Source organism: Lathyrus oleraceus, chromosome 1 (assembly GCF_024323335.1).
Source record: "Lathyrus oleraceus cultivar Zhongwan6 chromosome 1, CAAS_Psat_ZW6_1.0, whole genome shotgun sequence".
NCBI classification, from domain to species: domain Eukaryota; kingdom Viridiplantae; phylum Streptophyta; class Magnoliopsida; order Fabales; family Fabaceae; genus Lathyrus; species Lathyrus oleraceus.
In genome coordinates this window covers 368,977,453-368,999,586 of record NC_066579.1, presented here as the reverse complement: position 1 = coordinate 368,999,586, position 22,134 = coordinate 368,977,453, and the positions used below count along the sequence as shown (strand labels likewise).

The following is a 22,134-nucleotide window of genomic DNA, read 5'->3' as shown; positions in this document are numbered from 1 at the left end:
TTTGTATTTTGATTTTAACCATTTATTATAATTTGATTTTATCATTCAACGTAGTATTGTATCTTGAGACATCCATTACATTCAATTAGATTGAACCCATTGTAATGGTTTTTAGTTTGAGAAAATTGTTCAAAATCAAAATATGTGTCTTGAGTCACATGTTAGAATCCCTTAAACATAGTGTTTTTTTGAAGCTTTATTAGAATCACATCTTTGACTGATTCGAATCGAGAATTAAGTTAAAATTTGGAATTTGGCACTGTAATAATGATTAAAATCAAGAATATGTCTGATTCAAATCAAAGACACCTTGATGTGAACCACAACAAGGGATGATTTGAATCGTGATCAAATAAATTCTTTTGAAAAACACTTTTGGTTGTATGATTTCAATCATGTAATTTCTTGATTCTAATCATATGATCAAAATCATGGTCTAGATCAAACAGGTCATACCCAAATTTCATCACCTTAATTCAAATCATTCTTTCATCTAATTCAAATTATAATTGTATGATCTGACTTGAATCAATTATTAAACTTTTCACCTATTTTATATCTTACCTCTAGCTCCTATATAAACCTTTTCTTTTGTCATTCTCAAACACAAAACCAATGTTGTCGATTCTTCTAGAATCAGAAAAATCTATTTTTTTCACAAATCTATAAAAACCATGAGTCTTTCACACCATCTGTCTCAAGTCAAGTAGCCTATATAAAAACTTCATACTATTTTGAATATGTTAATCTTGTTTAGAAGTTGTGTGAGATTCTTTATATATCATTAGTCATATTCAACCTTGAACCAAAAATACTATTGTAGTGATTCTCAATTTTAAAGATTGAGTATGAGTAGTAGATGCAAAGTACATTATGAAATCTGATATTTTGTGATGTTTTTTTTGTGTATATTAGATTGAAGAATCAATTTCGTTATTATGGTGTATAAAGACTTACTTCCAACAAGGAAAAGATTATTTTCTTCTTCATTGAAACTTAGGTAGAATTAAGTGAAGGTTGTTGCAAAATGAAGTTTGAAGTTTACAAAATCCTTTAGTAGAACAAAGTCTCCAACAATGGACTTTCTGAATGTTTAAGTGAATATTATTGTGTAACAAAAAATGTAATTAGAGTGCAATTTAAGAGGAGGGTGAATTAGATTATATGATTTTTTTCTTGTAATTTTTCACATGTTTGGTTTCTTTTATTTTTCCAAAAAAACAATAATGAATTTATGAATATTATGAAGAAAAATAAAAGTGCATAAAGAACAAATGGCAAGAGATGTATACTAATTCCCCTATTATTTTCTGTTTACCAAGCATGTTGCATAGGTAAATCCTATAAACTGCCTTATACTGATTGAGTGACTATTTATAATCAACCTCTTCAACTTATTTACTATAACATTTAGGATTCCAACTCTTATTAATTCCACTCATGATAGTAAGTACTACTTACACTTCATTGAATCCTACTCATGAATTTGGACTAAAAGTTAAGTCTCTTCAAACTAATGGTGGTAAGCAATATGTTACCTAAACTCATGAGCAAAATGGCTCAACTGGAAAAAGAAAAACAATAGACACATCATTGAAGTTGGTCTCACCCTTCTAGTTAATGCATCTATACCTCTAAACAAGAAACAAAAAACATATAGCCATCATTGAAGTTGGACACATTATTGTGTTTACTTAGAAAACAATTTGGTTTCTTGGTCATCAAAAAACAATTTGTTTACTCGAAATCAAACACTGAAGCTAAATACAGGAGTTTGTTTTTGTTTACTCGAAATCAAACACTGAAGCTAAATACAGGAGTCTCGCAGGTCTAACTTCAGAACTTATTTGGCGTAGGCTCGCTATGGACCTTTAAAGGTGTCGATGATCCGCGGTAGCCTTCGCCATATTTCAAATCCCAAACAAGTTGCCAACAACATTTGTATATTTTCATTCAATCACTATGTAAGTTTTACAGAAGACTACTTAGAAAATGAGTACCATCCACCCTCTCCCTAAAACCATGTTATGCAATTGCAAAACTTTAATAAACCAAAATGGGAGAGGGTGGAAATGATTCATCCTATGAATCACCTATGAGTCCAAAGTAAAATCATTAACTTCTATATAAACCTTTCTAACCGCGTTTCGAGTACTTCAACTTGACACAATATCAACAGCTAGCATGTGATCAGTCACCTCAATTTTGCTACAATTTACAACTCATGTACCATATGAGAAACCAAGACGATGGCCGAAAGCAACGTCTGATCCCACCAAAGAATCGATAGAAAAAATCGCTGGCTCAAGAGGATGAATAATTGGAGAGAAGCTTCAACAAACTGTCTTCTGTTTCAGGAGTGAATTTCCTAGCAAATAGGTAACACGGCTTCTGAATTCCGTTCCATAAGCAAGGCCATCTTAGTACTTCTTTCTGTAGAAAAAAAACACGAAAATCGTTAAATCGCTTAATGTATTCTCGATAAATCAGAGGAACATGAGAGCTGTCAGCGTACCTTCTCGTCACTGGTCACGTGTACGCTTTCGTCAATGGACTGCAAACACAATGAAGTTAACATGAATATCCATTCGCCTAACTCAAAAATAATATAACAAAGTTATAGTTACAGTTGTAGAATTGTACCGTAATAGTATTCAAAAGATCGAAAGTAATATCCTGAGTCACATATGATTTCGGATGCCATTTTTGTTCAGACCAATCAACATGAGTTATTGACCAGTTTGCGATTCCGCCGGGGTCGACAATCTATAACCGAAACATTAGCCAATTAGTTGACAGTTTAAAACTGTATAAACAGACATCTATTACGATTTATGAAAGAAATTCTCACCGAGAAGAAGGTCGGTAAGTAATGCTCATCTGCAATGCAATTCTTCCCATCTACACCGGGCTGCAAAATCAAGAATATTCCAATTAATAATCGAGTATTGGAATAAATTTTTTGAACTTATTCTGACATTAGCATTTTAATGACAACAGTATATAAAAACTGCACCTCACAGTGAGCCTGAAATATCGAGTAATACAGGTGATCCGCCATAACCATAATAGCATGTTGCCGTTTCATTGAGAACCACTGCAAAACTCGCGATTTTAGTACACAAATAAATCAATTCAAACAGACCCTTCATACGAAAATGTACCTGAGCACCCTTTCTAAAGTCCTTAATCTCGACTTCGGGTAACATGCGTTCTGAATATCTGCCATTTCCAACCGGACCAGGATCACGAAAGCTAAAATCGAAAAGCAAGTCGCGTATTAATCAAGAACACCATGAAAGAAAAAGATCAACCAACTCTATCGGGAAGAAACATGGCATACCAGTCTACAAAGCTGATATTTGTATACATCAGATAATCGAAAATGTAATCAAAATTATACAGCGGCACGCAGCTACAACAAAACCAATGCAAGAAGATTAGAAACTAAAATAAACAAGTAAATAAATAAACTAACCGTGCGAAAAATACCAGCAAATCACCTATCAGAAAGTAAAACAAAGTGCTGGTTATGAGGATCTTGTAGCGCATTTGCCAGCAGTCGTCGCTCTGCATCAACCATCGATATTTTTCCCCATACCACCTTGCCACTATGTATATCCCGATTAACAAAGTAACGGCTCGCGTGAACTGGTTTAGTCTGAGACGCGTGAACATAAATAGAGAACTTCCCTTCATGACCCTGCAAGAAAAAGAGAAGCCTTAATCATTCCGAAGCTAAGAAAACCAAACCGATGAAATCACATATGCAAAACCTTACTTGGAAGAAGTTATCCCACAGTTTTTCAAACGGTAGAGAACCCGGCGTCAAAAACATGAAAGCGATTTTCGGATTCGTTGGCATGACTACTGGTGTGTTCAAAATATCTCTAAAAACAACCTGTGCTGCAATCTCATCATCAGTGTAGTCCCTTACAGGAACAGGAGGAAGCCAATCAGCAATGTCTTTGCACTTTCTAGTAGAGAACATGTTACAAACTGTACGATTTCGCGGCCGATAAAGATAAGCACAAGTTACAACAAACATGATTACAAATGAAACCAGAACAACAATCAACATTGGCTTCTTCGTCGGTGGACGGTATCGTGATCCAGAAAAGATCTGCATATCGCCCATGCTTTGACGCCAAATTTTCGCTGTATTCATCTCCAACAAATTTTCTTTTCAATCATCTTCAGCATAAACCAAACTCACACCATAAGAACTAGAAATCTTCAATGGATTCAAAAGCATAAAAATCTGAAAATCAAAACACAAAAGATGAACACATTACCAAAAAGTACTAATTAATTCCACTAGGTACAGTAAAAACATGAATTATTCATAGCCGCAATTTTCAATCATAAATCAAATATCTAACAAAACATATCATAATTTATCAAGGTGTTAAAAGACGGTCCCTTATCGGCCGCGACAAAACGGTATCAAAAGGTGCCGATACCGGTTCTGTTATTCACGGTTTTTATGAGAAACAACAAAGTATGGTCAATTCACACCGCAACGACTGGAATCAAAGTCGCAACGACTGTACCAGCCAAAATCGCAAAAAAAAAGCAAACTATCCAATTAACCACTAATTAAATTAAAATTGATAATCCTAGCAAAAAATGCATGAACGAGTGAAGAGGAAGTGATAAGTAAAGTTACTTAAATTCAAACAAGAACTAAGAATTGGTTAATTAACAACAAGAATAAACAACAAACCACATGAAAACGATACTAATACTACAATAACATTAAGAAATTAATATGTACTTACAAAAAAAAATGAGAAGATGAAAATGTAGAAAGCATTTATCAACATTGTATAGTAAAATATGAATAAACAGAATAAAAAATCAACATACATTTGTTTGGTGTTTTTGTGATTAGATTTCTTGAAGAAAACGAAAACGAAACGTTGGTTTTTTTGGTTTGGTTTTTGTTTCTCTCTTAAAAAAAAGAAGAAAACAGAAAAAGGTGAGTTGACGGACCAAGACGAAGGAACAGTCACTTTTTGTTTTTGTTTGTACAAAAAAACCAATGTTTACTTTACTCCCATTTTTATTTTTATTTTTATTTTAATAATAAAATAATACTAATATATATATATATATATATATATATATATATATATATATATATATATATATATATATATATATATATATATATATATATATATATATATATATATATATTATATATATATATATATATATATATATATATATATATATATATATATATATATATATATATATATATATATATATATATATATATATATATATATATATATATATATATATATATATATATATATATATATATATATATATATATATATATATATATATATGAAGGATTTAATTAATTAAATGGCCAAACCATGTAATATTTTTAAAGAAAAAAGAAAAAAATAATATCTATATATATATATTTTTAGTATTGTTTACCAAAATATATATTTAGTAACGAATAATTCAGTAAATAATATACTTTGAATTTTAAAAGACTGTAATAAATAATATTAAATTAAATTATAAATATTTATTATCATTCATGAATTACTAATTATAAAATAATATTATAATTTATAATGCATTAATCAATTTGGTTTTTGGGAATTAACAAGATGGCACTCTCTCATCAAAAGACGTTGAATTTGATCTTTGAAATTGTCGATTTTGAAAATAAAATATAAAAACATAAATATTATAGGTCTTGCTAGCTACTCCAGGTTCAAAAAATAATATATTTAGATATTTATTGATGTAAAAAAAGTAATAATATGGGAGAGGGCTCAATAGATTTAAAATTGAAATTACATATAAGTTGATTAGTTGATTATTTTTATTGTTGAACCATCCATTATTGGTTAATTAAACAAACCATTCAAAGCTTGGTCTAAGAGGTTTTATTTGTTTATTCTCATGCAAATTACTGTACTTTTCAAAACGTTACCCTTCGGAAATCGAAGAAAGTGGCTTGAAAATTAAGACTATTATTAAATAAATTTACTTTTTTGGTACATTATTTAATAAAATATTAGTTATGTGTAAATCTTTCAAAACCATTTCATTGAAATTTATTCAATGTATATCCACAAAATGAGTTTTAAATTGTATATTTCAAATAAAAGGAAGGATATACAGACTACAAAGGTAAATCAATAAAGTTATTTCAAATTTTATCCTTTAATTTAATATATTTTCCGTTTGTTTTAGTTTTTTAAAATAAAAAATTATATTTTAAAAAGTTGCTTTTATAAAAATGATTTTAAAATATTAAAAGTTTTTTTAAATTCATTATTTATAAATTTAATAATTAATTTTAACAAATATATAATATTGAAGATTAAATACAGTTGAAAGCATAATTACTATCCCTACTGAACCTAAAGATGATGAACTAAGGGTGCTTCACTCTTTTCTTTATTAGGTAATCTAAGTCTTAAAGATGCTTATTTGTTTCTGCTATAGGACAAAATCAGAGTTGAGCTAAAATAATTTGGAACAATAGCATCCCTCCATCAAAATCTAATTTCGTTTAGATATTGATCCAAAACAAAGTTCCAATGGGTGAGGTTTTATCTAGTAGAGGAATGTACCTGCACCCCTCTAAATGCAACTTATGTGATTGTTCTGCAGAGTCTACTGAACATCTCTTTCTTCATTGCGGCTTTGCACAACAAATCTGGAACTGGTTAGTCAACCCTCTTCAATGAAATCTCCATCTCAACTTTCTGGGCATTTGGGATGCTTGTCATTCAGCTTGGTCAAAGGAATGTCAAATTACCATCCTTCCTGCAATTATAAATACATTTAATGTTATTTGGCACTATAGAAATCAGAAAAAATTCAACAACAATCTGATTCAGTGGAAAAATGCTTTGAACCTGATTGTATCCAGCACTAGTTTATCCGAAAATCTCATAAAGGCGACTACATCAAACAATATTTTAGAGTTTGGTATTTTGAAAGCTTTTCGGGTACTCTCACATCCTCACAAAGCCCCCAAAATTATTGAAGTCATTTGGAATCCCCCACCTCATTCTTGGACAAAATGCAATATGGACGGAACTGCTCTTTGTGCTTTCTGGTATGGTCGCTATCGGCGGTATTTTCATAATCACTCCTCCAACTTTATAGGTTGCTTTATTGAAAACCTAGGTTCTTCCTTTGCTCTGCATGCTGAGTTTTATGGAGTTATGAAAGCCATCAAATTGATTTTAAAGACAATTGGATACATCTTTGGATAGACTCTGATTTTAAGCTTGTCTCTTTAGCTTTCAACAATCACAATATAGTGGCTTGGCAACTTAAGAACAGATGGTTGAACTGTATCCATAAAATCCATAGCATGAATTTCATTTTGTCCCATATTTTTAGAGAAGAGAACCATTATGCAGACAAACTACATTCATTAGGCCTATCCATTCAAGGTTTTATTTGGTGGAATGAGGCTCATTTGTCTGTACTTGCCGATCTGGTTCACAATAGGCTTGGAAGACCTTGTTTTAAGTTTTATTATGTCTGAGGGTTCTGTTTTGCCCCCTCTCTTGTTTCTTTTTTTCTCTCTATTTATAAATTTTCTGGTTATCAAAAAACATAAAAATGTGAGTATTGTACTTAGAGCGGCGTAGAAGACTAAGATGCAACTGAGAAGTGTTGAGGGTGGTCAAAAAATGCACGGTGGGGGGGTGGATCTCTATTTCTGGCACTGGTACGGTTTCGCGTCGCAGAGAAGGTTTTGAAAGTGATTACTGAATTTGGAAAAAAAAATCTTCTTCTCTTCCTTTTCTCCTCCGTTTCTTTTCAAATTTGAGATGTTGTCATTTCTTGAGTTGTGATTTGGTGTGATGGTAGTGAAACTTGGAGGTTGTATGGTGTTGGTCTGATAAAGGTGTCGCTTTTTGTTCTATAATTTTATTTTTTGTTGTCTGTTGTTGAGTTATTGTTGTGTATACCTTCTCTCATATCTATTAGATGACATGATTTTGTTTTATTTTATATTTTTTAAAAATTTAAATTAAAAAAAAAAGTTAAAACGTACAATGTAAAAAGGAATCTTCTTCTCTATTGGCTTTCTCTCTCTAAAAATAAACGTTATGCCTTCTCTCAAATAGAACATAGTGTTTTCTCCCTCATCCTCTCTATAATTCAAAAGTTTCTTTCAATGTGTAGATTTTGGATGGTGGTGGTGCGATGGGAGTCATCTCGTTTTGATTCCCAACATTACCTGCTAATTTTGTTTAGGTTGGGGTAGCCTTCAAAGGGTTTTTTCACCAGTGCAACCAGCGTTTGATTGTGTATTAACATGAGTTTCGGCATTTGGATGTTTGGTTTGATATGCTTTTCCAGCTTTTAGATTTTCCATATATGTTATATGCATTTTCAAATTTGTTGATATCTTCATCCTCTGACTCGATACAACCCGCGGGGAAAGATTGAGGAAGTTCTCCAAAATTATGGTCACTACTTCCGTTAGAGTGGTTTGTTGTTTCACGAATTATAAAATCAGTCACATAAGAAGTTATCAGGATGAGTCGCAGAACAGTTCGTTCTCTTTAAGACGTTTCGTGGCACTATCCAAAAAAAATTAAAGCAATCGAACTACTGCGCTGCCTCCAGGATAAAATAACTCAGTTCAATTATACAATAACTACTTGCATGGTATGTGACCGTTCCAGAAATACACCTCCTGATGATGTTGAACCACTCGATGATTGTGGGAAAACCACTCGTAATATTTGGATAAACTATTTGCAGATGGCGCAAGCAAGCCACTCGAAAATAGAAAAGAAAAATATAGATGAAGTGAATATGGGAGACAAAAGAGATATTTCAGATTGTGAAATCTAGTGTGAATTGCAAGTTATGGGATGGTTGGTATTTATTGCAAGTTATTATATCGTGTAGAATGACTAGTGAGACATTAAGTCCCTCAGGAGATGTTTAACCTTTCCGGTGGGACTTCCATCCAGCCCTCTAGCAAGACTTGAAACCAAGTCTTTGGGGCTTGATTTAGGTTGCGCCCACTGTGCGTGATTATTTGGAGGTAATCCCTCCCAAGGAGGTACCAAGTCCCTCTGATAAGAGTTTAATTATTTTTAATCATTTTGAGGATTCTAAGTTCCTTAGACGGGCGCTTAACCTTTCAGGTGGGACTTCCATCGATCCCTCTAACAATACTTGACACTAAGTCTCTGGAGCTTGATATAGGTTGTTCCCCTTAGGCATGATTATTTAGAGGTAATCCCTCTTGAGGGGGCACTAAGTCCCTCAAACGATAGTTTAATTATTTTTAATCATTTTGAGGATTCTAATTTCCTCATACGCAGTATCGCATAGCCCGACTAGCGAGATGTTGATTCCTCTAGGCAGGTGTTTAACCTTTTAGGAGGGACTTCCACGATCCCTCTAGCAAGACTTGACACCAAGTCTCTGTAGCTTGATATAGGTTGTGCCCCTTAGGCGTGATTATTTGGAGGTAATCCCGCTCGGGGATGTACTAAGTCCATCAAATGAGAGTTTAATTATTTTTAAGGATTATATGTTCCTTAGACGTGGTATCGCGTAGCCTGGCTAGCAAGACAATGAGTCCCTGAGGCGTGCGCTTAACCTTTTAGGCGGGACTTCCATCGAGCCTTTTAGCAATACATAACACCAAGTCTCTGGGGCTTGATATAGGTCGTGCCCCTAGTGCAAGAAAAACACTTGAATGATTATTCAAAATTACACATGCGTAATGTTTATTGGAAAGTTAAAAAGTAATTCTAACTATAATTATATCGAGATGAAGTGCGTTCAATGTTTTGGATAGAAGTGGTCGTTCAAGCTCCTGCAACTTGTACGCTCCGTGAGGGAGTGAGGGAGTTTATGGTATGTGTGATACAATCCTTCACAATTAGGTTGTAGCTTCCCCCTGTTGTGCATGTATGATTACCTACTTTAGCACTAGGTCACCCTCTTGCATCTCCCTCGTCTTTACCTTGGAGTTGTACCTTCTTGCAGCCCTGTGTTTGGAAACAAACTCTCAGATATGGGAGGTTTCTCGCATTTCGTCGATCAGGTCTGCCCCACATTTTGGACCTATCTCATTTCTTCTTCTCTTAAATGAGTCTGCCCCAATTACGGTGTTTCAATCTCGACGAGCAACATTACCTCTGCCCTATAAACCATGGAAAATGGGGTTTCCTTGGTAATGGATTGTGGCGTGGTGTGGTACAACCATAACATCTCATGGAGTATTTCCACCCACAAACCATTGGCATCGTCCAGTTTCTTCTTGAATTCTTCGAGGATTACCTTGTTCACTGATTCAGCTTGTTTGTTGGCTTAAGGGTGCACTATGGCGTTGGAGAATTGGGTCTCATTGTCTAAGACAATTGCACCTGGGAGTTTGTATCGGTACATAATCCTCTGCCAACAGAAACTCTTGACTCTTTCTTCCATGATTTTGGTCACTGCCTCCGCCTTTATCCATTCGGTGAAGTATTCTACTCCCATTATTAGGATTTTTAATTTACCTAGTGCCAAAGGTAACAGCCCAATAAAATCCACGCCCCCACTAATAAAATGGCAAGGGCGAGGTCATCGATTGGAGAAACTCTAAAAGGCATGGTGAAGATCAACATGTCTTTGGCATTAAACGCATTTCTTGACAAAGGAGATGTTGCCTTTCATTAACGTGGGTCAGCAATAACTTACTCTTAATAACTTGCAGGTGAGGGCTTTCTCGTCGATGTGGCTGTTGCATGCTCCCTTGTGGACTTTTGCGAGCACTAAGGCAATATTGATCTTGTCCAAGTACCTTGGCATGGGAGTAGCCTTCCCCTATTCTGTAAAGTTTTCCTGAGCGTTGGGTGTACTTGGAAACTTTTATTTTGATCTTTATCGCTTCTCCCTCATCCGACAGGAGTTCGCCCGACTTTAGGTAGCGCAGTATAAGCGACATCCAGAAGTTTTGTTCTATGTTGGGAGAGGCAAGGGTCTTATGTATGACTGTTCTATTTAACCATGTGATCTTCAAAGTAACTATTTTGGGCAAGAGATCTTCCCAGAAGTTTTGTTCCCGTGGGACGTGTTCTACTTCAAAGGAGACGAAACGTGTGGATAGACTTCGTACCTTCTACAGATACTTTATCAGCATGGGCTCATTGGCCTAATATTGTCTCGAAACCTGGTTGGCGTCCAAGTAAGGATCATATCAGCAATGGGAGCCTCGTATTCGGCTTGATTGTTGGTGGTGGTGAACTCGAACTTCAATGCATGTTCGATAACTATATCACTCGGTCCTTCGAGCACTACTCATGCATCATTCCTTTTTATGTTAGAGGCACCATCCATGGATAACACCCATCCCGATGGGGGATCCTTCTCGATGGGTGAGATAAGTTCGACCACGAAGTCGGCTAGGGATTGAGACTATGTGCTCCTTTTGGAATGTACTATATATCACATTTTGAGAGTTCTACTGACCAAGATATCATTTTTCGTGTTAGTTCGGGTTTCTTCAACACTTGACGAACAAGATAATTGGTTTTTAGCAAGATTGTTTTGAGAGTTACAATTTATGATGGTGGACTTATTGAATATCCATTTGTCGTTTCCATTTATTATAACCATTTGGGCCATTAAGTGGGTTTTTTAATTTTGTGTTATTTGCACATTATGGATCTGAAGATTACTGAACTGGGTTAGGGTTTTTGTGATTTCCTTCATCAAATCTCCCAAATGTGTTATGTTTGCCAGACTCTCCTTCCCATTGTACATTCTTAGGGTTTGAATATCATCAATCAACTATTTACAATTAGTTATCATTATAATCTTGTTTATTTTCATCTCCTTCTCCATTTGAAGCTCATTCAACATCTCTTTAGCTTCTGCAGAAGTTGGGTTTTTGTATCCCTTTGGAGACCATGTTGCTTCCACTATCAAATCTTCATTCATGGTGAAGCTCACTCCCAAATTCCATTGCCTTCCAATATCCAGTTTTGCATCAGTTCTAATGGTTACTTTATCTTTAGTTTTATTATTATCTATGTTGTTAATGTTGCCACTCTGATTGTTTATTTTTGGATCTATGGAAATGTGAGACGCAACCTCCTTGTTATTTCTACTCTGATAAATCTCATATTGCCTATGATAAATACATTTTTTATAGCTTTGATATTTTCCCTTATCACATTGAATATTGTTTTTTGCTAACACTTTAGCGTAAGCGGAATAAACTCTTTTGGGATTTGATTATGTTCGATCCATTACTACAAAAAAAAACATTTAACCTCGAACAAGGGTGGGTTTTAACCTCGGTTACATAGGCGAGGTAACAAATTGCGTCATGAAAACTTACCACTTTACCCCTTGTTTATTCATAAACCGATGGGAATAGTTTAAAAGGGCATTGGTTCGATCCCCAACAACATCATTTTTATATTTTCAAAACTAGCGTCACGTACCTCTCATTTTCTGTCCAAAAACTGAGGGGAAAAGTTATATTTTTTTATTAAAAAAAACAACTTACATTGTTTATACATGATACTAAATTATATTGTTTACACGTAAATTAAAATATAATTTTTTGACAAATTTGACTCATTATTATCACTGTTATTCTTGGAGAAGAACAAATCCAAATTATGTTGCATATCCATTGCTTTTTTAAGTTCAATGGGTTTGCACGGATCAAATTTCTGAAATAACATAAAAAAGTTAGATACATAACATAAAATTCCATTCTAGTTAAAAGAAAAAAAAATCATGTAAGAACACCAACCTGGATCCAATTTTTTTCTGCACTTGCAATTTATCCAAGATACAAAGGTTGCATACGCATTTCTTCTTTAATGGCGGGTTGAGATGGTGTTCGAATTCTTATTGAATGTAGAGGATTTCACAAGATAACGTTCAATATATAGAGTGGTAGTGTTTGCGTTCTTATTGGTGTAGAGGTTTTCTTATTGGTTGATGTGTTGATAATATTTTGAGTGTTATTACTTTATGAATGTATGACATATATGGGTTACCTTATGAATGTACAACCCTTAGTTTCTAATAAAACCCATCGGGAAATGTTGTTTCCTTTTTAATTTACAAATAAAAAGTGAAAGAAAAATAAATGCACAACTTTTCCCTTAGGTTTTAGCATTTAACCGACAGGTTAAATAAAATTGAGTGTATTATATTAACGTGGATTGCTTATTTCACCATATCTGAATATATAACTTCTCAAAATTGGCTAGGAGAATAGTTATATGAAGAGTTTTTGTTATATATGAAAAACAACTTACAGTAATCAATGATTTTATAGCATCTTATATCTCATCATTCACCTTAGGCTCTTTAACTGTTAAAATCTCTTCAATCTTTCAAGTTATTTATTCAACACTTCCTTTTCTACAAATTCTTTCTTGAAATCATAAAATATGATGCTTTAAAAAATAAAAATAAAATATGGAAGAAAGTTGAATGAAAACTAGAAATATTGGATAAATTATAACAATAAAAAAAACACGAGATAAATTATGAGTTGCTGAATACTAAAAAAACATTAATCAGTGTAAGATATGTTTCAAATATAAAATAATTGTTCATGTGATTATTTCCAAAATCAATTTAATAGGTTATATGTTCAAAGAGATGTTAGTGAAACAAACAATCGACATTAGATATAATAATCTCAACTCGACGGAACAAGATGTGATCTACACAAAAAACATAATATCAATATCAATACCAAGATCAATACTCAAACTCAATAACAACAACAAAACTACAGCATATAGTAGAAAATCTAAACAATAACTCAAAAACAATAACTTACATTAAAAAATAACTCAAAAAAATAATCTCTCAACAAAACTACAACGACGTCATCTATAAACCTCTAGGTTTCAACAACAATAACAAAATGAGTAGTGATGTTTGACGTGCCATAACTCTGAAGAAGAATTGAAAGAAACTATTTTTGATCTCTAAAGAAGAAACAGAGCCCTAAACATGTATCATCTTCGTAACGAAGATTATGTGTTTATGGTACTCTTTGTTTATGGGTCTCTTGTTCATGGCTCTTCGTTAGGATTTAGACAAGTGAAACTGAAAACTACAAGTTAAAGCTTTATATATTAGGGAAACAATTTCACCTCGGTTGGGAAAAACCGAGGTGAGAGCTGGCTTACTTTTATATTAAAAATAAAATATTTAATAAGGCGTCACTTTTAATGACATAAAAATATAATCTGATGATGTTGGGATTCAAAGCGTGTATACTGAATTAGTTTACCCCTTTATTTTCTGAAAAACCGACGAAGTATAGTTTTTTTTAAGAAAAAAACATGGCGGGTACAGGTTATGTACCTCTTTGTTTACGATATGTGAGGTGAAATAGTTGTCATAAAAATAGTTTTTCTAGTATTGATCTCATGAGCTATGAGTCTCAGCTTATCTTGATGATAATGTATGTTCCTGACTTGCTTTTCTTTCTCCTTATATTTAAAGTTTCTGATATGGAAAGAATTATGGAATCCCTTCTTATTACTTTTGTCATGAATTTCATTACAAGGTTGATGATTCAGATCAATATCTTTATTGGCTTGATTATTCTCTTTTAGATTGTCATAATGATTACAGGTAACTTCCCATTTGTTTGCATCGTGTATTAGGTTTTTTTCTTTGTTGTATCTCATAATATTCTTACTTTGTTAAGTAATCCTCTTTTTGTAGTTAATATTCTACTCACTATACCTTTCCTCTCTGCTAATGGAAGGATTCTTTGTACCATAACATTCACCCATGTACCAGGTAGGATTTGTTTTTTATTTTTTTTCTCTGTCACTCTAGAGCCTGATTTTTAGATCCTCTTCGTGACATTCATTGTTTTTTCCTATTGCACCAGTTGTTTGCACTTCTTCTCAATTTTGAATTCCTCCTGGTCTATTTCATACCAGGTTATTTTCCTTTTCCCTTTGTTGTTAATTTGACTTTCAGTTAAAGTTTTAGAAGCATGCCTAAAATCTTTATTTGTGGTCTTGTAGATGTTTCAAGGATCCTATGTATTATTATAAGGCTTAGTGCCCGGTATGTTTCAAATAGTTTTTCCCAAACCCTCTTTGATGCTAGTTGGAATTCAAGCTTTTATTTCTAACATCTTTCTTTAAAACACCATTGTTAGATATACTTGGCATGGTAGTGTAATCTTAGTGAGAATTAAAAGTATTATTAACCTACACCATTTCAATTTGGCTCTGTTTGTTGGCCTTGTTGTGGTTGTATGTTTTCTCCTTGATCCATGTGTTGCTTTTTTTTCATCATTTTGGTTTTGAAAAAGTTATTTTGTACCATAATTTTGTTGTTGATTGTTAGTACTATTACTAGTTTTTTCCTATTGTCAGAAATTATGGCCTACAAACTTGATAGTCTCAAAAATAGGGGTTGTGATCCCATCATGAACTTCTTTAATTTTGGCCCACCATATCCCATAGAGGATGATCTGGACTTTCCTAATGGTATGTTTGTATTTTGTTCTAACAGTATCCCAAATTCAACCCTTAAGGGTTCTCTCCTTGTAATTACAAAATTTTATACTTAGGTTTGAGCGAAACCATATTTTCCTAGCCTATTCGCAACTCATGAAAGTGTGATCCATGTCTCACATTTTGTTAGATAACTTGGGCAGAAAATCGGGCAATTGACTCCTTTTTTTACTTAGCTCAATCTTAATGCAGAATGCACCAACATAGAGCTTTGATCTTTGGTTGCATTTTAATGCTCCCAAATTTCTATGCCTTGTTATAATTAGATGGGCATGGATTATCCTTTATTTCCAGGCTTTGGAAGAAATGGTACCCATATTGCATAGAGTATTTTTCGTCTTTGTTTGGCACCCAAATGATATTGTCCTCTTTATCATGTTGACCAATAGGAATTTGTGTTATTCGTTGGCTATCGCAAGAGATGAACATTTTATAAATAAGGGAAATATTTCACTCATTCCTACCCTAGTCAACTAGGTCCCTAACCCAAAGTGCTTTGGGGTCCAAAGGCCTCAAAGTTAGGACTTTAAACCAGTCATCATAAAGTAGCCAAAGGTTTCCCCATATATTAATTGTCTTACAATTCCCTATCTTCCAACAACAACCCTTAAGAATATTACAATTCCCTATCTTCCAACAACAACCCTTAAGAATATTATCAATGTTATTGTTCTATGACGGTCAAAGATCCGGGATCCGTCACTCAGTGCCGACCAAAGACTCGAGATCCACTACTCAATGCCGCCCTAGGGCTTGGGATTCACTACTCCACATCGGCCAAAGATCCAATAACACTAGGCACATTACTACCGCAAGGTTCGAGCCTACGTTAGGTCATGTTTTCCATTAAGAATCTTCCCAATGAGGGAATATAGTAATTTCTACAATCCTAAGAGAGCTATCTCAGCTGTAAAAGCACATCTAATGGTAATTCTCAAAGAACGGCGAGCAAATAGTTGATTCATTGTCATCCTCCTTCTATATATAAAGCAGACGCCAAATTGAGGTAAAGAGTTTTGAATACCATTTTTCAGTTCGCTATTCCCTTTCATAACTAACTTGAGTGTTGAAGTGTTAACCTTGCAGGTACCTCCACTTCACCGTTTCAGAGGCCACGATCCATCATCACATGCGTTCAAACTTCTCTTTCTGATTCCAATATATATATATTGAGTTGTATGTTACGGAGACATTAGAGATTATACATTGAGTCAGGGTTGTAAGTCTGATTCTAAGTTGTACGGAAAATGTGTCTGTTAGTATCCCTTATATAATTATAAACTATAAGTTACCGATCATCGACTACCAACTAGCCTTGCAATTGAGTGTATTGATCTACAACTACTTGGAACGTTTTGCACGTTGATTAAGAAACTCATTAGACATCACACATGTTAAGATAATACTTACAAATGTGTCATGTTTCACCATCATTTTAACTCTTGATGAAATCAACCCATCAAACTAAAATCTAGTTTATTAGATCTAACACACAACATAGCAAATATTGTTCATATCTAGGCTAAAGTTGTGCATTTCTAAAAACTCATCTTCAATCTCTCATTCCAAGTAGGACTTCATCATCTGCAAAAAGCATAAATACACAAATTTGCTCCATCAAAATCCATGTTCATCTTTCATTAAATGCTACAGTTTATTTATCTGTTTAAAATTCTGTCAAGTTGGATTCTAATTTTCAGCTTACTTGAGCAATTCAACAATCAAATGATTTTCTTGATAAAGCTTTAAAAGTTCTACTAAGCAAAGGAAAGTTACAAACTACTTATAGTTAGTGTTATAGTAATCTAGCAATGTGTTATAGTTAAACCTCTTGCATTTGGTACAAAGAATAAGTTGTTAAATAGGTTGGCCATGCAATTCCAATGCAAAGATGAAAAAAAAAAATCAAAAAAGAAAAAGTTTTGACTCAAACCACTTACAGATTAACTTCACCCCAATGATGTTAGAACAAAAACTGCCGCACCTTTGACACACTTGCGGCTCTACAAGCAGCCGGCTCTTTCGTGCTTCAACTCTGCCATAGACAAGCCATCGTTAAGCTTTCCTTGTGTGTTTCCTCAATTACTCTTAAATGTTGCTGCCTCTATTTTGAACGTCAATCACCGTGTCAAGATGAAGCCGGGGATGAGATAAGAGATTATGAAAGGTCCGAGATCAGATCACCAACCGTGGAGAGAGGAAACAACATACAGAAGAGCATCATAGAACCTTCCCTACAGCAATGGCAGAAACATAAACTCCAAAAGAAAAAACTTTGCATCCATAAAATGCTTAAATGTACACAATGTGCTCCCTAATAACGTGTCGATTCTTTCGCTGTAAGTAGAAGGGACAAAACATAAATCAGGTAAATTTGCTCAGAAATAAATAAATACAAAATAAAATGGAAAAAGCTAGTTACCAATAAACGGCGAAACTATGAGATTGTTGAAGCGTTTCCGAAAATGCCCAAAACCACAGTAATTGCAAATGTCTATTCAACCTGGGATATCTCCATTCACCGGTATTGCAATTCTCCTCGAAATATTAATGCTTCAAAACTGAAACAAATGCAAACAATAGTTAATGCTATTGTACAAAAACATAACTAAAAATGTGCTAACATTGTAATTACAATAATGTCTCCACTTCTAGGTGGGAAATTATGCTTCAAAAAAAAAATATCTACGTTTACAAATCTATACCTGCCGATTTCACGTGCGTGCTTTCTTTGCTGGCAGTACAAGAGAGACATTTCAATGTTAAATGAAATCCTTCAAAATTTTCATTCCAAATGTTCAGTTCATAGACTCTTCCATGTCAGAAAGCATTTCCTTTGCTAATTGATTAGCATCCTGCAGCTCCCCTTTGGTACATAGTGCAGCAATTCTAGAATAATAGAAATCAAAATCTAAACCACTTTTGCAAGACGAACGTAGAGAGGTCGAAGATTTAAAACCAAAATATTTTGATTCATAATTCTTCTGTGATTTATCGGTTCCTTGATTATAAGCAGACGACTTTTGCACGGGAAAAAACACGCTTGCAATTTCATTGAGTACTGCTACAGCTTCTAGAATGCTTCCTTGCTCACACAAAGTGGCGAGAAAGTCGCTTATTGACTCGGTATCAACCTCACTGTTGACAATATTAATCATCTCGGTAACATTCTTGAATTGGAGCATTTCTCTCAATACACTCCTTGCTTCTTCCATCCTTCCCTTGGTACATAGACCTCTTATCAAATACAAGAACCCTAAAAAATCGGGTAATATATCTTTTCCCTTGAACTTATAATAGAATTCAAGACCTCCTTCCATGTCGCCCTTTTGGCAATAGCAATTTATTACAGAGCTAACTGTGAAATTGTCAAACTCGACATATTTTTTCTCCATATCATTAAGAAGCTCAAATGCCTTTTCTAATTGTCCAAACTTAGATATAGCATCGAGCAATGAATTGTAAACTTGTGTTTTTGGTTGAAACCCGTTCCTGACCATTTTAGTGAAAACATGCTCTGCGTCTTGCAAGTATCCCTCTCTACATAGAGCATAAATTAATGTAGCATAAGTTATTTCTGAGGTCATCAAATTAAGTTTCTCTAAAGAATCAAATAGTCGAAACGCTTCAATAAGACATCCCTCATGGCACAATCCGTTTATTATTGAATTATATACGACTATGTTCAAATTCATCCCTTCCTTTTCAATAAAGGCACAAAGATCCAACGCTTTATTGAGATATCCTCCCTTGCATAAGCCATGGATCACGATGGCATAATCAATATACATGACTGGTAAATTATCTTGAACCCCGGTAAGAAGCTTATATGCATCTAAAGCTCTACCCTCCTTTATGAGAATCTTGAGAATGGATACAGGAAAGGTGATTTCTGAAGAATTGTGCACTGTTTTTCTAAGAAATTGAAGGGCACTATCGACATCTTTCAGACAAAGGTATCGTGCGAGTAACTTTTGAACCTTTGGTTCGACTAGACCGCACTCTTTCAGAAAGCTATTCAAAAGGGGAGGAACTTGCTCATTATTCCCAACAACACAAAGAAGCCTTCTCAAAAGTGAATAATAAGACTTGCATGTGACAGGTAACCCTTTCTTTTTCATCGCAATGCACAATTGAGTCGCATCACTGAGCAATCCTCTTTTACATAATAAATATATGGAATCATTACATACTGCATCATATATATCTGGCCCTAAACCTTCCATTCTGCAAACTAAATCTAAAACCGTTTTTGAATCGTTTTCTTTGAAAATCGTCTTCATTAACAACCTATATGTACCTGTATCCAACATGAGACATTTGTGATTGAGTTCAAGCAATGCTTCAATGGCCATTTCTACCATACCCTTCTTGCAAAGGCCATTGATGATACTATTGTAGCATTCATATGAAGATATCAATGTCTTTCTGAAGTCGTCAAATACCTCAAGTGCCTCATCAATTCTACCAACCTTGCAATACCCATCAACCATCGTGCAATAAGTAACAGAATCCGGTACCAAATCCATTTCCGGCATTCCTTTGTAAAGTGCATAAACATCTTCAAAAGCCCCCATCATAAACAATGCTCTAATCAATACATTACACATTACAACATCCATGGAGATACCAGCTTCTTCCAACCGCTTCTTTGTTTGCAAAATCCCCAACACATTCTCTTCTTCGGTATACCCATGCAACAACGTGCTGTACGTAATTACATCTGCAGCCACGTTTTTCGAGAACTCATCCGCCTCTTGTGTCCTCCCAAACTTCGACAAACCATTCACAACAGCATTATACGTAACAACACTAGGCCTAATCCCCCTCTTCTCCATTTCATCAAAAAGTTGAAACACCCGATCAGAATCTCCTACCCTTCCAAATCCATCAATCAAAACCACAAACACAAATTCATCCAACTCAACTCCCATATCTTTCATCCTATTGAAAACACCAAATGCTTCCTCTACTTTACCCTTCTTACAATATGCAGACAGAATTGCAGTATAAGTAACCTTATTAGGTCTAATACCTTCTTTAATCATCTTAGCCAAAAAAGTAAAAGACTTTTCAACATCACCTAACTTAGAAAACCCATCAATGAGTATAGTATAACTAACAAAATCATGATCTATACCCTTTTCCACCATCTCTCTCATCTTCCTAAAAACCTCAACCAAAACCTTTTCTTCAACATACCCACAAACCCAAACACTATACAAAACAACATCCAAACCCAACCCATCTTCCTCCATTTTCCCAACCAAATCACAAACTTCATCAAACCTCCCCAACTTACAAAGAGCATTCACAACAGCAGTACAAGTCACCAAATTTGGCCGCCACGCGCTTCTCGACCTCACGACATTATCAAAAAACCACATTGAAAGTTCCGGTTTTCCGATCCTACAAAAAGCCGAAATCACCGAACTACAAACAAAATCATCAAAAGGGTATTCATTTCTATGCTCAGCCATCAACTCAAGAACCTCAATAGCCTTACCCACATGACCCTCATAGCAAAGTTTTTGAATTACGCAACAAAAAACGGAGGAAGATACAAAAACGCAACGGCTTACCAAACAATGTTTCAGAACCGAGAGAACCCTTTCTGGCTCTTCTGGGCGCGTGGAGCAGAGACCACGGATGAGCGCGTCCCACGCGCGAGATGGGGTGTGTGGATTTTTCTTCATGAATCGTTCGGCTTGTTCTAAGCTGTGGGTATTGAGAAGGGCCCATGTGAAGAAAGTGTGGGTTTTTGGAGTGATTGGGAATTTGTTGGTGGTGAATTGATGGAAGAGGTTGATGATTATGTTGAATTTGCGGAGATTGAGGAGGAAATGGAAGAAGGTGTTGATTGAATTTGGAGTGGGAGTAAATCCACGTTTGAGTGAGGATTGGAGGGAAGATGAGAAGGGTTTTGTTGAGGGGAACAACATAGAAAGGAACAAGAAGAGTTTGAATTTTCGGTGTTTCGCATTACAACGTTGTTGTTCTGAAATTAGATGTTGCGGAGGAGAAGTGGAGAGTGGAAATGAGAACGGGGAAGAAATACACCCCTTCTTTTCTCTCTCTCACCCCCCTCTTTCCCTCACATTGGGCCTACTTAAATCCACCCATCTAGAGTAGGTTCCACCCTTATCTCGTGCAACACACCGCCATAAAAAGTCCAGATTATCTTTTAACGAATTGAGATGCATTTTCAAATACACTTCTTTTTACATATGTTCCCGTATGTGTAAAAAGTACGTCTAAAAATATATTTTCGTAAACATTATTTATTCAAATATTTGTGGGTGATCCGAAGATGCATTTCCGAACGTTTTTCTTTCATATCTTGCATCAGACCCTTCCCTTTTCCTTCTTCTTCATTTTCTCAAAACTTCTTACGAAAAAACACTTGACTTCTCCCTCTCCCAACCATTGAAGCATCGGTGAAGCTCTTTCTCCTCTTTTCCAACATCTCATAACATTCAAGTTGTTCCTTCTCATCAATCAATTTCATTTGGTAAAATTTTCAAATTTTATTTTCTTTTTATGTTTTGATTTGTAGTTAATTTTTTAGGATACATTAGGTAGTAGTGTAAACGAA

The 22,134-nt window shown here is 34.5% G+C and overlaps 2 protein-coding genes across 9 annotated transcripts; both read right to left on the bottom strand.

The window, feature by feature from the left end:
* Window positions 1-1,926: 1,926 nt before the first annotated feature.
* Window positions 1,927-7,375, bottom strand: LOC127137201 (glycosyltransferase BC10). 3 transcript variants are annotated; one of them, XM_051063688.1, is made up of 11 exons: window positions 6,903-7,375; window positions 6,615-6,810; window positions 3,782-4,261; window positions 3,504-3,703; window positions 3,344-3,415; window positions 3,165-3,255; window positions 3,017-3,097; window positions 2,852-2,911; window positions 2,644-2,766; window positions 2,516-2,554; window positions 1,927-2,433 (listed from the first exon to the last, which is right to left on the bottom strand). In XM_051063688.1, the coding sequence occupies exons 3-11, from the start codon at window positions 4,166-4,168 to the stop codon at window positions 2,305-2,307; spliced, it is 1,182 nt and encodes a 393-aa protein (XP_050919645.1). In that variant the 5' UTR covers window positions 4,169-4,261; window positions 6,615-6,810; window positions 6,903-7,375; the 3' UTR covers window positions 1,927-2,304. The 3 variants fall into 3 exon arrangements, with proteins under 3 accessions (XP_050919645.1, XP_050919642.1, XP_050919650.1); XM_051063685.1 differs by lacking the exons at window positions 6,615-6,810; window positions 6,903-7,375 and adding an exon at window positions 4,870-5,021; XM_051063693.1 differs by lacking the exons at window positions 6,615-6,810; window positions 6,903-7,375 and adding an exon at window positions 4,782-4,877.
* A 9,492-nt stretch (window positions 7,376-16,867) lies between these two features.
* On the bottom strand, window positions 16,868-21,653 carry LOC127137168 (pentatricopeptide repeat-containing protein At5g57250, mitochondrial). 6 transcript variants are annotated; one of them, XM_051063679.1, is made up of 5 exons: window positions 21,122-21,327; window positions 18,245-20,948; window positions 17,962-18,100; window positions 17,480-17,876; window positions 16,868-17,123 (listed from the first exon to the last, which is right to left on the bottom strand). In XM_051063679.1, the coding sequence occupies exon 2, from the start codon at window positions 20,924-20,926 to the stop codon at window positions 18,338-18,340; it is 2,589 nt and encodes an 862-aa protein (XP_050919636.1). In that variant the 5' UTR covers window positions 20,927-20,948; window positions 21,122-21,327; the 3' UTR covers window positions 16,868-17,123; window positions 17,480-17,876; window positions 17,962-18,100; window positions 18,245-18,337. The 6 variants fall into 6 exon arrangements, with proteins under 6 accessions (XP_050919636.1, XP_050919629.1, XP_050919611.1 ...); XM_051063672.1 differs by having other exon boundaries at window positions 18,245-20,972; window positions 21,122-21,264; XM_051063654.1 differs by having other exon boundaries at window positions 18,245-21,653.
* Between the last annotated feature and the right edge of the window lie 481 nt (window positions 21,654-22,134).

Coding starts and splice junctions, on each gene's coding strand:
- LOC127137201 (XM_051063688.1), bottom strand. CDS start 4,168: ATGAATACAGCGAAAATTTGGCGTCAAAGCATGGGCGATATGCAGATC. Junction 3,704..3,781: donor TGTGGGATAACTTCTTCCAA/GTAAGGTTTTGC, acceptor TTTTTCTTGCAG/GGTCATGAAGGGAAGTTCTC. Junction 2,434..2,515: donor ACGTGACCAGTGACGAGAAG/GTACGCTGACAG, acceptor TTTTTTCTACAG/AAAGAAGTACTAAGATGGCC.
- LOC127137168 (XM_051063654.1), bottom strand. CDS start 21,481: ATGTTGTTCCCCTCAACAAAACCCTTCTCATCTTCCCTCCAATCCTCA.